The sequence below is a fragment of the Nothoprocta perdicaria genome, unplaced genomic scaffold (assembly GCF_003342845.1).
Source record: "Nothoprocta perdicaria isolate Ctin4 unplaced genomic scaffold, notPer1 scaffold_106, whole genome shotgun sequence".
NCBI lineage: Eukaryota > Metazoa > Chordata > Aves > Tinamiformes > Tinamidae > Nothoprocta > Nothoprocta perdicaria.
This window is the reverse complement of record NW_020454161.1, coordinates 2293409-2308676: the sequence shown is the minus strand read 5'-3', so window position 1 is coordinate 2308676 and position 15268 is coordinate 2293409. Positions and strand designations below refer to the sequence as shown.

The following is a 15268-nucleotide window of genomic DNA, read 5'->3' as shown; positions in this document are numbered from 1 at the left end:
GTCCTATCGCTGGCCACCACTGAAAACAGCTTGTCCCCTTCCTCCCTGCATTCTCCCTTCCTGAACTTGTATGTATTAATCATATCCCCTCTGAGCCTTCTCTTCTCCAGAGAAAACAGGCCCAGCTCACTCAGCCTCTCACACATAAAGAAACACATAAAGAAACACATAAAGAAACAGAGATATTCTTAATAAAGGGAATCTGTAATGAATGTTCCTGTTGCAGAAGCAAACACCAGACTTTTAGGACAGTTCTCTCTTCTACTAAAACAGAGAGATGACTCAGGCCTTATCAGCAGCTCTTTTTGCCACTGAGATTTTGCCACTTAAGAGAGTAAGAATAAGAGGTCATAGAGTGAAAGGCCCTGTGGGAATTAAGAGTATGGCAATTAGCTGACCTCGCTGCTCTTGCTGAAGTCTTGGCACAGCAAGTGCTCTTCTGGGTGAATCCAGTACCTAACCCCTAGTCACATTCCCCTTCCACAGGCAGGGGTTTCTGCTTAGGTCTCTGCTATTCTGGCATGGGACTCTGGATTATTTCGGTGCTCTGGGTAATTTCCATCAATCACTACTAAAACTCTTCAACATCTTTGACATATGTAATGTGTTCACTGCAGAGCAGTCTTTGGCACTTGTTTTCCCACTATAGCTTTTTAATCTGCTGACTAAAACCAATTTTTTTTTTTATTTTAGATTCCTTACAGAGGAAATACAACCAAGAAAACATAAGGGAAAAAAAAAAAAGGTGATAAGAGGGCCCAAGTGAGCATTTTCACTCCACTCTTTATCATCTAAGAACAAAGATTTCCAAATCAAACAGCAGATATGGAAACACAGGAACCGATTACAGAAGAGGTTCGAACCATCTGCAAAGACTAAGGCCATTCATTTCTCTGTCTTCTCCCCCTCCCGCTGCGCCCCCACACTGGAATAGCCAACCTCTTGTTGGACAATGGCGTCTTTGTGACGGGCTGCGCTGGCGCAGCAGTGAACAACAGCACCAGACTTGTGCAGACAGGCGTGCACTTCGCTAACTGTAGCATCTAGTGTACGTAAAAGTTTTGTCGTTGCCTTTTCTTCATTTTGTAATAACGCGTCCCTACGCACATACCTCTCAGCTGCCCTAATATCCCTCTGCGTCAGACTTCTTCCACGAGGTTACAAAACACAACAAGTGTGGATATACACTAATTCATGTGGCAGGTGCACATCATGCGGGGAGGAAAGCCTGCAGCTAGAAAATGTCCTTTTTATTCAATACTGAACCCTGCTAGAAAACACAGTCATGTACAACACAGTACTGGGGGACTGGCCAGGAAATGAGAGGGAAGGGCAAATAATATCTTGCACTAGCCATGAAATTTTGCAGATCTGAACACAGTATCAGAAAGATTGAACATGCTACAACTATACAGCTAAGAAAATGTGAATACTAACACTCACTAACAGCCAAACTTAGTTTTGCAACCCGTTTTAGTTTAACAACACTTTTGTGCTTTGGTAAGAAAAGGAAGGAAGAAGGATTAGACAATGCAAGGAATGTGAGAATTAAGGAAAAGCATTTTGCCTGTAAACAAATACTGAAAGGAGGATTTACGGTTAAAAATAAATTAATCTCTTGAGGATGGCTCATTTTCAACTGCTGTTAGTTTTAGGACCACATGTAATTTTTACAGTCAAATGGCCTGGCTTTATATTAAAAAGAAACAGATATAAATATTTTTCTTTTCATTAAACAGTACAAATTCCAGTCCTATTTCTTATAACTTGCACAGGACACAACACTGTCGAAAAGATGACTTAAGAAGAAAAATACAGCGAATCTCCTTAAGCTGTATGTGCTAAACAGCAACATATCAGACAAATTTAAAAAAGTATAAAATACATTTCAAATAATATATTGAAAATCCACACGTTTAATATACTGATTTGTGAGTTTATTTCTAAACATAGACACAAATAACCACATCAGCTGAGCCACGTGTACATGGTATGAAGGAAAGAACTCCTTAATCCTGCACTCCAGCAGCACAGATAAGTTGTTCTGGGAAGAAAGCCACTTTCTTTATATTAGCCTGACACTATCTTCCCTGCATTTTCTTCATGTGATGCTCTAGGTTTAAAATCAACTTCATTCAGTAGGTGGCTGTGGCCCAAATAGGTATAAGGCACTTTATGAATTTTTTTAGAAGATACACTAGTTATCTACATGGAAGAGTACTTCATAAGTTGAGGAGAGTTAAAGGTGGAGTCTCATACAAACACAAGCAGCAAGAATTCCAGTGATTCTTTTCCACTGGGTGATTACCTTTCAACCTCTTAAAATACAAATCTCATTACAATGAACATGACCACTGTGTCTGGTGATGGACTACAGAGGATAGTTTTAATGGACATCAGCTTTGGGGCAATGCTTTGAGTCTTAGTTCTGTGAGATTAATGAGAATTAAAATAAGATTCAGGGAAAAGAGAACCAGAGAATAATAGAGAGTCAGTGACCATAAATCACAAAAATCCATTTTCAGCTGAAATAAATCCTTATAAGATTTCTCACCATTAAAAAACAACTATACAAAAGTATTTAAGTTCCTTAAAGAAGGAGAAATCTCAACATACTTCTTGATTATATCCCACATTTTTACATCCTTCCATGCCTGTTTTTTTACTTCCATCAGGACATATTGCAGTGACATTGAAATTAAGATCTTGAATCTGGTTATCCACTTGAATTTTCACTTCAGAGATTAGTTTCTGGAAAAAAAAAAAAAACACACACAATAAAAACACAAAAAATCAACAAAAAATCAACTTTTGGTCGCATTGCTTCTCAAACTAAAATGTACATTAGTGACCAACACCAAATACTGCTAGCAAGTATGTCTCATTAAAAATGAAGAAAGCTTTTCAGTCCGAATAAAGGAATGAATTCAACTATTTTTTCTCATATAAATATCCAGCAACATTCCAAATATATGAAAGTGAGCTGTTAATTCTGAAATTATGTTTTSCATGTATACACATTTTTAGCTATTTTAAGGGATATGGGGACTATGTATTTGATAATTTGAAAAATGATTCTATAAAACATGTATAACAAAAACTGGTTATTGTTTAAGAGGCAATACTGTCCTTTACACATAATATACAATTATATGTACACAGTCCAGCTATCCTAACCAACAGACAAGATTCCTGATTGACCTTAAACTTGACCTTGACCTTAAACATTTTGCATATGCCTTGGAAAAGTTTCCCTTGAACAAACCTCAGGGAGATCTAAARGCTACTGGAATTATTCTTAGTAATTTATTCAGATAAAAACTATGACTGTATAAATCAACAAGTAGTTGATTCCCATTAGGGATTTTTACATTATAAAATAATGAAAACTCTGTAAATAACATTCATTGTGTCTTTGAAAGCCCAAATTACTAGTTATGAAAAGTGTATTACCTCTTGACCTCTTACAAATTTATTAAAGCTATTGTAGAAGCTGATGAGCTGAAAATTGTATGAAGAGATTATTAAAATTCCTTACATTTTAGAATTTAAAAAATCAGTTTAGTGGGATRTTTTTCCTTTTACAAATGGTAATTTAATTACATGATTCTGGACACATGTTTATCTTACTGACTTTTAAAAAGTAATGACTCATCTTTGGCTTTTTAGCCAGGGATTTTCAGCCAGGGTTTTCCGCAACTAAGCCAATAGGTTTCCCTGCTTAGAACAAAAGTGCAAGACACCCACTATCAGTCAACACTAAATTTATATTCTTATGTAAGTACTTTTGCTTTCTAAAGAACAAAACATTCAAGCCCAGTTAACCTTGTATTTGTAAATTTCAGGTCAATAAAACAATGGAAAAAAACCCAATGGATCAAATACAACAAAATTTGGGATGCGAAGGAAGACGATGTCTAAAAAATGAAAATAAGAGCAAAGAGTGGGTGGACAAAGCAGGAAAGTCCCAAAGAATCTTCTCTATAACTGATTATTTAGTAAATTTTCATTTCCTTTCCTTGAATGTTTGCCCTGGATTGTCCTCTAGAAACTGGGATACAATTTAGGATGAACAATATAAAAGYGGTAGTTTAACATGAAATAATGAATTCATCCTATAGCATGCAAAGGGATCATGCTCTTCAAAAAAATCAAGTTAGTACTATTTCATAATTTCCTGAAAACTTCTATAGTCATAAGAAGATTTCTTGATTTTATAAGAGAAAATACTAGATTACTTCATTGCAATTTGATTCTACCAAACCCTCCTGTGCATTTAAACATCTTTGGCAACTACACACTGTTTCCAACATGACAGTGAGAAAAATCTGTAGRAACCCATGCAACTGAGTACTAGAAGATATGCGGCTGGGCTCTTTATTTTATCAGCTATTATAATTCTCCCAAGTCCTAGCAATTAAAAATTATATAATACATATTGATATCTTGCATATACCTTTGTAATGGATTTCTCAGCTTTTATTTGTGACAGCATTAGTATCGTAATCAAAGGAACAGGTGACTTTATATTCTCTTCCACTCTACTACATTCACTTGTGAAGAATTCCATGTGAAAAATCACAAAGCTATCTCCATTGCTCTCTCTCAGACTCCTATCAAAGCTCTCCTTCACTGCAGTGCCTCAAAAACGTGATTGATAAATGCTGCTTTTCACGGTATACACTATTGTTCAACTATCTCCTTGAAAACAGACCTGCTTTTTTTCTAAGAATTGCACTGTAAAACTCTGTAGGCACTAGACTGCCTTTTTTTTTTTAAATACATATGGTGCCTAGACAGTGGTAAATGGTTTATAACTACAAATCTGAAATGCCAAAATACAGAAATGCCAAAAAAGTCAGGCATTTCTGTAAAGTCACATGACAAAAGTGCAGAGAATTAAATAGAGTGTTTAGAAGCATTCTTGCTAGAGAAAGAAATGCTAACGCTTAGCTTTGAGAACTCAACAGTGTAGAGATTTGAGAGCCATCATGACACAGAGTCACCTACCAACCTGGACACTCAGAAAAGCAGGGAACCTCTCCTCATGGACTTCAAAGTCAAGACCCTTCCAGGTATACATGAAAGTTCCAATTTCAGGTTCTACATTACTAAAGGTGAAAAATCCTTGTATAAATACATTATATAACATTGTCATTGTGACCATACCTGATAGGCTTCTACCACCAAATCATTAAGATTTGCTGCTTGTGATTCTATCTGTCTTGCAACAGTACCAGGCAACAGAGGTAACAGGTCCTGTGAAAAATATAATAATTTATGCATAGTTTATATTTTTAGTATAGTTTTTTTCTTTTAAAATAAGGCAAAAAAAATAGGTTTCTAACCTACTTTATACCAATGAAATTGGCTTCCTTGAACTGCAAAAATAACATTGATGTTATTGTCAATCAACTTTTCAGACAGCTGTCCAAGCGATGGATGTTCCTGCAAAATACAACAGACCAGAGAAGACTGCAGTTTTAGCGGGAGACAAAAACCTTACATATGATATATCATCCTATACAGATTACAAAACCACCCCAATCCTTTCTTTTTAAATTTATAGAGCAATAGTAAGCCTGTATCCAAAAGAAGCTGAGACCAACCCAAAAGACAGATCATGACAAAAATTAATCAGCACACCAGCTCGCTTGTGGCCTGTTGCCAACTATATGTAGTGCTGCACATTTGGAAGACTCACTTGAACTCTCCTCATATGGTACCATTTTGTTGGTGTTGAGTCTGGTGTTTATGAAACATAATTGTATATGACATTGCCTGTGATCTGCCTGGAATGATGATGGGACTCCTGAGAATAGTAGGAGGGCTCTTGTGCTCATCAGGGAGAAAAAATGATATTGAGATAAGGTATATTTTGGACAACAGCAAGGCTACTGAATATCAGATTAAGTAGAGTTTGTTTCCCATATATATATATATATATACACACACACACACATACATATATATATATGTACATATATATATATATGTATATATATATATGTACATATATATATATATATATGTATTACTACTGGGGATGAGACACATCTATTCAATGTAAGCAGCAGCCAAAGTTCTTGCAGGCTCAATATTCTACTGTTCCTTGTGACTGACACTTTTCTCCTATCCTCTTCTGTACAAGACCTGCCTTACCTGTGATACTTCCATGTCCTCATAGGACAGTCTTCTACATTTTCTAAACAACACTTGTGCTTGCTTAAAAAAGTAGAATGTCATATCTCATCTCAGTATTTTCTCTTATTTGGTGGTGTCTATGATGGTATGTCCTATTGCAGTGAGAGTGGTGGAACCTGCTGGTCATTTGTTGCTGGAATGAGAAATCTAACACTTGGAACTATCCTTTTACTATCCCCTTATCCAAGAGTATAGGGAAGACCAAAGTTGTTTGTGTGGTCCCAATGAGCTTCGTACATTTGGACCATGTGATATCTTCCAATTCCAATTCACTGTAAAATAAACTGTACCTGCAAGTTATCATTGCTTTACTACACATCTGTGAATGCTTCTCAAGAAGGAAATTCAACGTTCACAATTCACAACTGGATGAAGAGAAGTGGTTGAGGCTTTGGCCAGTATTTTCCATTACAGATATGACATCTGGACACCTATTCACCTGTGTCAGGTCTTTCAACATCTTTCTACTCCATATATTTCTTCTGTCTTTCTGCCCCTCATTTTTCTTTCCATCATCCATTTAGTYTCTCTCTCTCATTTTTCTGAACAATTTGTTATTCTACAGAGAGCCACTCTGCAATTCAACCAGTATCCTAACAGTAACTCAAATGCCAAAACAGMAGAGAGAAAATTATGCAAAGAGGTAAAATCCATTTTCCAGCATATTCCACCAGTAGAAATAGTCTAATACAGAAAGAACTAAAAATTCATTGAAGTTTGATCTTAGTCAGGGCCTACACAAGTTTTTTACCCATTGGTAGGAGACTGTATTGCTTAATCAAGGTGATTAAAGGTAGGTAACATAGCAATAAATGGGCCTTCTTAAAGTTGCAACTGGAGAATGTGTCATCCACTAAGGTCCATTGAGAATACAGTCCTATTACACAGCACCATTACTGATGAAGTGTAGTGGCCCTGTTGCCATTCTCAATAGCCTTCAATACAGTGTTGAGGCTTCCTTCTTCATGACCATAGAGCTGGTACCTCATCTGTGTACTGTGAGCCTCCATGCCACATGTATCTGTTTTGCAGTTCACAGATGAAGCAAGTGGGTCCCAGGGCATGGAAGTAGTAGATGTTCTGCAACTGCCTCCTGGGTTGTAAATGTGTGAAAGGCAGGGATAGTATGGAGGAATCATTGGATGGCASTCAATTAAATGTTTTCTGCTTAACATAGGACAGTAAACATGTCTGAATTCCCAGCAAAGTGACTCTTTAACATCCCTGTGACTAATGACAAAAAGTCCTAAAAGCAAAGAATCATAGAAATATCATGGTTGGAAAAGACCTTCAARATCATCAAGTCCAACCATGAACCCATCCCCAACATGCCTGCTAAACCATGTCCCTAAGTGTCTCACCTACATATTTCTTGAACACTGCCATGACGGTGACTCCACCACTTCCCTGAGTGGCCTGTTCCCATGCTTCACCACTATTTCCATGTAGATTTTTTTTCTAATATCTAGCCTGAACCTGCCCTGGCGCAACTTGAGGCCATTTCCTCTTTTCCTACAAGTAGATATTTTGGAGAGGGGACTGACTCTGCCTCACTACAACCTCGTTTCTGTTAGTTGTAGAGAGTGTTAAGTCCCTTGTCCACTATATGGGTCACTAGATGAATGTTATCAGAACTCAGTTTCCAAACCCTGATGAAAACAAACAAACATCAAAAAAAGCGTATTCTGATGGTACCTACTGAAGTCAAGAGAAGATATGCAAAGAACAGCAAGASTCATAGTGACTGGATCTGCAAACTACCTAGGTTTTTACAAGTACACCTGAAGAAAATTTCATCTACTTGTCAAATTGAACTCTGCAGTATCCAGATTGGCTAAGAGAATATTGAAACCTCATTTCATTTAAGAAAGAAAATTTAATATTTTATTAGAAAGAAACCGAAAAATATTATCAACATAACTGCCTACATTTCCTTTTTCATTTGAGCATATACAGAGGCACCCTATGGGAATACTGGTCATTGAAGGGGCCTCATTCTGCTCCTGTAAAAATCTTTATGTGSTTTATATATTTTTAACATTTCCTACTACTAGCCAGAAGAATGTATTCTCATTTTTCTTTCTTCTTCCATTAACTATTTTAACCAACTTGTTCTTAAACTGAGGGATAACAGATGTTAAATATTTCAGGAAGGTGAGTGAACCAAGGACATATTTAATTAAAATTGAATAATTTCTTTCCTGTGTTATGCTTCTTTTGTTGTCCTTATCCTTATCAAACCTTACCTTTTGGTAAGGTTTACCTTACCTAAACTAACCTTATCAAAAGTTAGAAGGCTTGAAAAGTGACTAATTAGGAACTTCTGTTTAAAGGTTAAGTTTATGCAAGATTAAAGCAAATTCCTCTTAACTGGCAGAACAAAGAAGATACAATAATATGCTAAAATGCTACCTGATCTATAGCAACTTAGTTATAGAAACTAAGAATGAAAATAGGACTATAATGTGATTACAGAGAGCTCTTCAATAAATATATAGAATTAAATTAATTAAAATTAATTTAAAATTTTCATTAAAATGAAATTAATTGATCAAAATTAATTTAAAAAAATCTCACCCACCTATATTTCTTAAACGATGAGTCCTTCATGACATTTCTTTTAAAAATATTTTTGTTTTTCCTTTTTATTTTTTTTTCCTTGTTCATTTACAACTCAAGCCTTTTTTAATGTTTCTTTATGAAACTCTGGCTCATGAGAATATGACTAAAATAATTGCAGGATATACGACATTGAGRAGAAAAAGCAGTCATCAGGAAACACCTACCCCTGTAGACTCTTGTCCAATCATGTCCAATCTACTCCAGAAAATATCTGATGTTGGGAAAAGATGCCATTCTGCACATTTCTCTATTACCAAAATTTACATGTGGGCAACTCAAGAATTACCCTGCAGCAGAAAATAAATATGGACTAACAGCTAACAAACACTATTTCTAAAGCAGAGCAGAAAATACAAATAGCTTATTTTGAAACAGTTACTATTATCAAATGAACTCTGAACAGATTTGTATTGTAGATTTATATCTGCAGTAAGTTTAATAATCACAGCTAGATTCTTCTCTGTCATATTGCAGTTCCTTTGAGGTGGAAAAAAAAAACAAAGAGGAAAAATGAAAGATTGCATTAGTAGCTTTTCAAAAGCAAAAGGAAAAAGGAAAAAAAAGATAGGGAGACCTATAAGTATGCTCCACTTTGGGTAAGTTTTTTTTCAATTACTTGGTTTAAGTAGAATAAAGAAAGAGATGTTCTCCTTATAGGAACACTGAAGAAATACTGAAACCAAGCAGACTAGCTATAGGGCAATAAATAATTCTGACATCTAAGAGAGAATATCAAAAAGGTGTCAGAGGGAGTATATTAATGTAGAACATCAGATAACCAGAAATCCAAACAACTTTCCTGCCAGCCTATTCTGAACTCCATAGTCCTTTCCGGAAGCTTCTTAACACCCACCTATTCCAGGAAGCCTTCCATATTTCATGATCACATAGCCTTCAGTAGCTCCTTACTGTTGCTTCATCATCCTGTAAACATCAGTTGTTTGGACTCGCATATAACCCTCACTGACTGTACTAGTACCTTCCYGATTTATATCAGACCTGAATAATCACTGCCTGTGATCTTAAGCAAAATGAAGTTAGCACTGGGAAGAAAATTTCAATAATAGAAGGAAAAGTGATACATTAACACCCATGTTCATTTTTTTCTACATTTTAACACTGCTTTCCTGAAGGTAGAGCATGACATATACCTTACCATACTTGTAGCTTTGACGTACACATTATCTTTCAGATGGCAGTTTCCGTCATGGGGAATTACTATCCCTGCTAATTTACTATCAAGGGCCAGATGGGAAGTTTGATCTGTCATCACAAGAAGTAGTCGCTTTGCTTCTTTGCGCCATCCAATATGACTCTAAAAACAAAACAAAACAAAAAAACATAAGAAAGAAGTAACTTCCTATTCTCTAAAATAATAAATATTATGAAAGATTAATGTAAAAATCTTTCTTGAGATATTGCACTTTTTAGAAGCACTGAGTTTACACAGTTTACACAGAATTTGAAGCATTCTTTTTTAAAGGGAAAGAATTTGTATATATTTTTGTATATTTTTAAAAATCCTTTAAAATATATAAAAATTATGTATTATAAGGTGGGTTTGGGCAATAGCTACCACTTTACATGTGTCTTTACTATACACAAATGCAATTGCATAGCATTTGCACGATTCTCTAGGATCTATAAAACACTGAAATCTTTATTGAAATCACTACTTGGTGTCCTCTTTCATTTTTCTTTGCTATTTTTCTTGATACTCTTGTCATCTTATGATTTCCTCTTTCTACATAGGAAGAATTTCCTTTATAAAGGAAACTCACGTATGACTGACTAACAAATAAGCTAAAGTCTCAGTGTCTTCATCCTCCCATATATTATCTTATTATGCACCCAGTTTTATTTTCAATATTTGATGAGCTGTAAAACAGGTGAATAAAAGCCATTCTTCACAGACACTGATCATGGTTGTTATAAAAACTCTACTTGGGAATTTGGTTTTGGCCGGGCCTCATTTGATCACTCCAAAAGAGGATGTGAGGACAGACAAGATGAAAGAATTATCCTAACATCATCCCAAGGGACTAGAACCATACCAAAATGGTTTTAATGTTCTTTTGAAATCTGTAATTGATGGAAAGTAATATATGTGTCAGTTTAAGCAAGAAACAGTTACTGACATGATCCTACTGCTCTGCTGGTTAGGTTGAACCAAAAGGATAAAAATAAACTTCGACTCTGGGCGTAAAAGCACCATTTTTAGAAAAAMACGCTTCAAAAAAACCACAGCATAAAGGACATCATTAACTAGCACTGAAAAAGGCTTCCTGCTGCTATCCTTTTCAGTTTCAACTGGAAACTGAAATACGGAGCTAAAGGGAGAAATAATGAAAAAAAATGAAGAACAAAYCTTACTGTTATCAGTCATTCAACTGACATTCTAAATTCAAAAACACTGGACACTGATGTACTGACATTAGTGACTGTGTCACATTTGGTCTTTTGTTCATAAATTCCTTACCTGGCATACAGCTGCTTGGAGCATTGCATCAAAACCTCCTTCGGGTGTATCAATATTCCCAGAAATTTTTTGTTTATGTACTGCATTTCTGAATTCTGCTATATTGTCAGTCAGGGACAGCACATGAATATAACCATGAGGAGGCATACAATCTAAATTATAATCACTATATAAAAAACAAAAAAGAAAAATCATGTCCATTTAATTCCATAATTTCCATTTGAAAATATGTAAATTTATACAATAGATATACATTTGAAGTACTGCATCAATGTCATTAATATAGCAACAGTAGATATGTAGTATTTCAGCATGAGAAAGAATACAGCATGAGAGACAGTACGAGATCATAGAACATACTATGCCTTTTGTAATGTCTATAGAATGATGCAGATTCTCATTTTTGTTGTAGTGAGAAAGGGCTACTACATAGTAACATTAAGATTCTGTAATTACTTGATGCATAGGCTACAGGATTCAAAACTAAAAATATCAAATTTAAGTTCCTACATCCACTAATAGGATACTGAAGTATATAAAACTCATGCTGAAATTAATGACTTCACAATGCATGGATGCGAAACTAGATTTTCAGTATATGGGATTGTTAAAAGGATACTTTTTGAAATGATGTAAAAGGGAATCATACAATCATATAATCCTTCAGGTTGGAAGGAACCTCTAAAGATCATCWAGTCCAACCCCCTGCCCATGCAGGAAGAAAGCATTAAGTTCAACCTAAACGAGATSATAGTCCAGTAGCACTTAGATATATTGCTGCTCGATGACCCCTTTACCGCAGTGGAATTTATGGCACGACTGAAGTGCTCAGGTAATCTGAGATAGTAACCAGGCCTCACCTAACTTAACCTCTGTTGCAGAGTGCAATAATCCAGAGTATTGTATTCTCTGTAGGAAGTCTCTGGAATAATCTATTCTCCCTTGACTCAGTTTACAAAAACTGAAGGGAAATTGGCATTGTAAGAAGTAATACACCTATAGATATCAACATGAGGGCAAATAGCTTATGTCCCAGAAGTGCAAATTTACTTCCACTGTCTATATACGTGGTCTAGATGACTGCTTCAGAAATMGACATTTGTATTTTTCTGATGAATTCCAGTAATGCCAAATTCAAAACACATTTTAAAAAAAGGATAACTACAGACTTGACAGAACTTTGCATCAAGTCTTCTCTGGAAAGTTAATAGCTATCAGAAGATGGGACTAKTTCAATAATCATTTTTTAAAATATTACAGTTCATGTATTTAAGAATGTGTTGTGAATAATCTTGTCTTCTAACAGCTTTGGGAAGTGATCCCTCACCTACAGAAGTGCCGAATGCAATGTATAAAAGTTGTAAAACAAAAAAAARGATATACAATCCAGAACACCTTACTTATTTAAAATGGGACTTTGGTCATGTAACAACTGCAAAATTAGAACAAATGATGCTTTTGTTCATTAAACGGGCTAAAAGAAAGAAAACAATTCACTTTTACAAAAGAAGAAATTCTAGCAAAAGTCTTAATGAATAGAGGATCACACACCAAAAGAGAAGTTCTAGGTCATAAAGTCCAAAAAAAGTAACAAATCTACATGACATATGTCCATAATAACTTAGAACATTTTAGTTGACTRTACAATTGAATGTAAAAGATACTCAAATATACTAAAGATGCACTTACATCTAGAGTTTAGAAAGTTATATCCATATTGTTTGGTTTGTTTCTATAAATCAAATATTGCACATTTTTTRTGATATATCAAAAAAACTCGGTTCTTCTAAAATCACTCATATTTAAAAAGTAATCACTGTGTAATATTTTTTAGCCTTTTCTTACGCACCTTGTTGGAGAAACAAAATATCTAATCGAAGAGGAGCTGAAAATAAAAATGCATGAAATTTCTCAGTACTAAGTAAACAGAAGCACTACATACCTGCATTGGTTATGGATTCTACCTGGGTGAATGCTAATATAGGGTGACACAGTTTTATCCACATATGATCCAAATCCAAGTCGAAAATCAAGAGAAATATTCTCCATCTTTTTAGATAAAGCAAACCCAACTGAATTTAATTTTTCTATATTGTTGTGCATAGAGGCTGAGACATCAACTAGATAATAGAGATCCACAGGATATTTCTCTAGAGGACGGACTTTTAATATAAAGTTTGCTTCGCTTCCTGATGCAAAGGAAACAAATAAGTTTATTTACAATTGTTGAATGTACACTTAAAAATACCTTATATTTATTTTTGCAGGAACCTCAACCTAACGCTCTTTGTGCCAGCAAACAGAAAAAAAACCCAAACAATAAAGGAACCTCCCAAGAGTAAATGAAATTCTGAAGCACAGTTCAAAAACAAGCTGTATTGGGTCTCTCTGTAAAATATACTGTTTTTTTTTTCCCTGAAGGAGTATTGTGTGATTTACTGTAAAAAGTCTATTTCCCATTTTCATTTAAATTCCTAGTTATGCAATCCCTTTGGCATTATATCCAACAGCAGCAATGACTCAAAAAGTACATAGATTTGCATACAAATTGTGGTCAGCCACTTCAAGACTGACAGTATATTAGTTTACTCTCTAAACAAAGTATTTGTCATGTGTGTCTGAAGCTACACATATGTATCACAAAAAGACCAGAACCTGAAAAACTTGTGTTTCAAATTTATAGCAGTCTGCTTCTAAAGATTAAATGAGAATATTGAGTAGGATGAAAGAAAAAAAAAATTCTAATATTCTAATATTAAAAAAAAAAATCCATCTTTTGGCCCAGACAAAACAGAAATATTCCTTTATCTCAGAATGACAAATATCTGTCTGTCCTGCAGAAACACATCACATTCTCTTATACAATAAAAAGTTAATGCACTGGAAATCTATAAAAAACAGTTGCCGCATTTTTGCTTGCCTAATATTCTGTAGTGCTAGCAAAAAAGTGTGATGTAACTTGACTATGGGCTTTGTAGCTTCAMTAATGCATGCCTTCAAAATATCCATTGTTTCATGACACCCAAACTGTTTGCTGTCTTACAGCAAAACCAGATCTTTGCATGTATATTGACTCTAGTTTGGTGTTAGCACAATGAAGATATAGCAAAGGACAGGTGGAAGGGAAACTTTCTAGAAGGATCATTCAGCTTTTCAAATATTATCTAACCATGTTCTGAAATAGAATCACTAAAAAAAGATTACAACATTGTCACTTTTCTGTACATGGCTTTTGCTACTGTTCATGGCATTTTCTGTTCATGGCATATATGGCGTTGCTGCTTCAGGCCACTGGATAGCAAAATACATTTAAAACAAGCATGTCTTTTTTTATCAAAGACATGGTAAAGGTAAAATGTAAAGTATTTTTAAAATAGGCTCACTATACAATTTTTATGTTTTTGAGCATTTTCCACCTGAAAATGTCAGGATTTGTCTCTATCAGGTCTTTCATGACCAAAACGGAATTACAGTGTGTGGTAGCTTGTGTGGTAGCTTGTATGGTAGCTTATGTGCTTCCTCTGACTGTGCAAACTGAACAATAAATCCAGATCTTGAGTTTGCCTATAGCAAGATACTAATGCAGCTTTTGTTTTCTCCTTGTAAATCTTGAGAGCTGGGATTTATGTAAACAGTGACAAAAATCAAGACAAAAATATCTTGGTTCTGCATGATTACACTCTATCAAATTTATGTTTTGAGGCACAGCTATAGCTGTATATCTGTATATTTCCACAGAAGTAAAACATGGAAAAGAAAATATGGCTAGAATGTATTCCACATATCAACTGCTGTTCGTTAGCAGTCCCAAAAATTTCAGATTTATGCATCCTGAAGCAGGAGGTGAAGTCATTTTCAATACAAGTTAAAAGGCTAATGAGACCAAATTTTAGAAGGCTAAATATTTTATACAAGTCCATCAAAGCCTTTGGAAACAAACGTGATCATGGACATTTCTAGAGA

The 15268-nt window shown here is 35.0% G+C and overlaps 1 protein-coding gene across 1 annotated transcript in view; it reads right to left on the bottom strand.

Annotated features, from left to right (window-relative positions):
- Positions 1–15268, bottom strand: part of ITGB8 (integrin subunit beta 8) — a 28885-nt gene that overhangs the window by 8493 nt on the left and 5124 nt on the right. The window contains exons 3-8 of the mRNA XM_026044871.1: positions 13248–13494; positions 11306–11471; positions 9983–10141; positions 5353–5448; positions 5170–5259; positions 2617–2751 (exon numbers count right to left, since the gene is read on the bottom strand). Coding sequence (XP_025900656.1) covers positions 2617–2751; positions 5170–5259; positions 5353–5448; positions 9983–10141; positions 11306–11471; positions 13248–13494 — 893 coding nt within the window. The remainder of the gene's footprint in view (positions 1–2616; positions 2752–5169; positions 5260–5352; positions 5449–9982; positions 10142–11305; positions 11472–13247; positions 13495–15268) is intronic.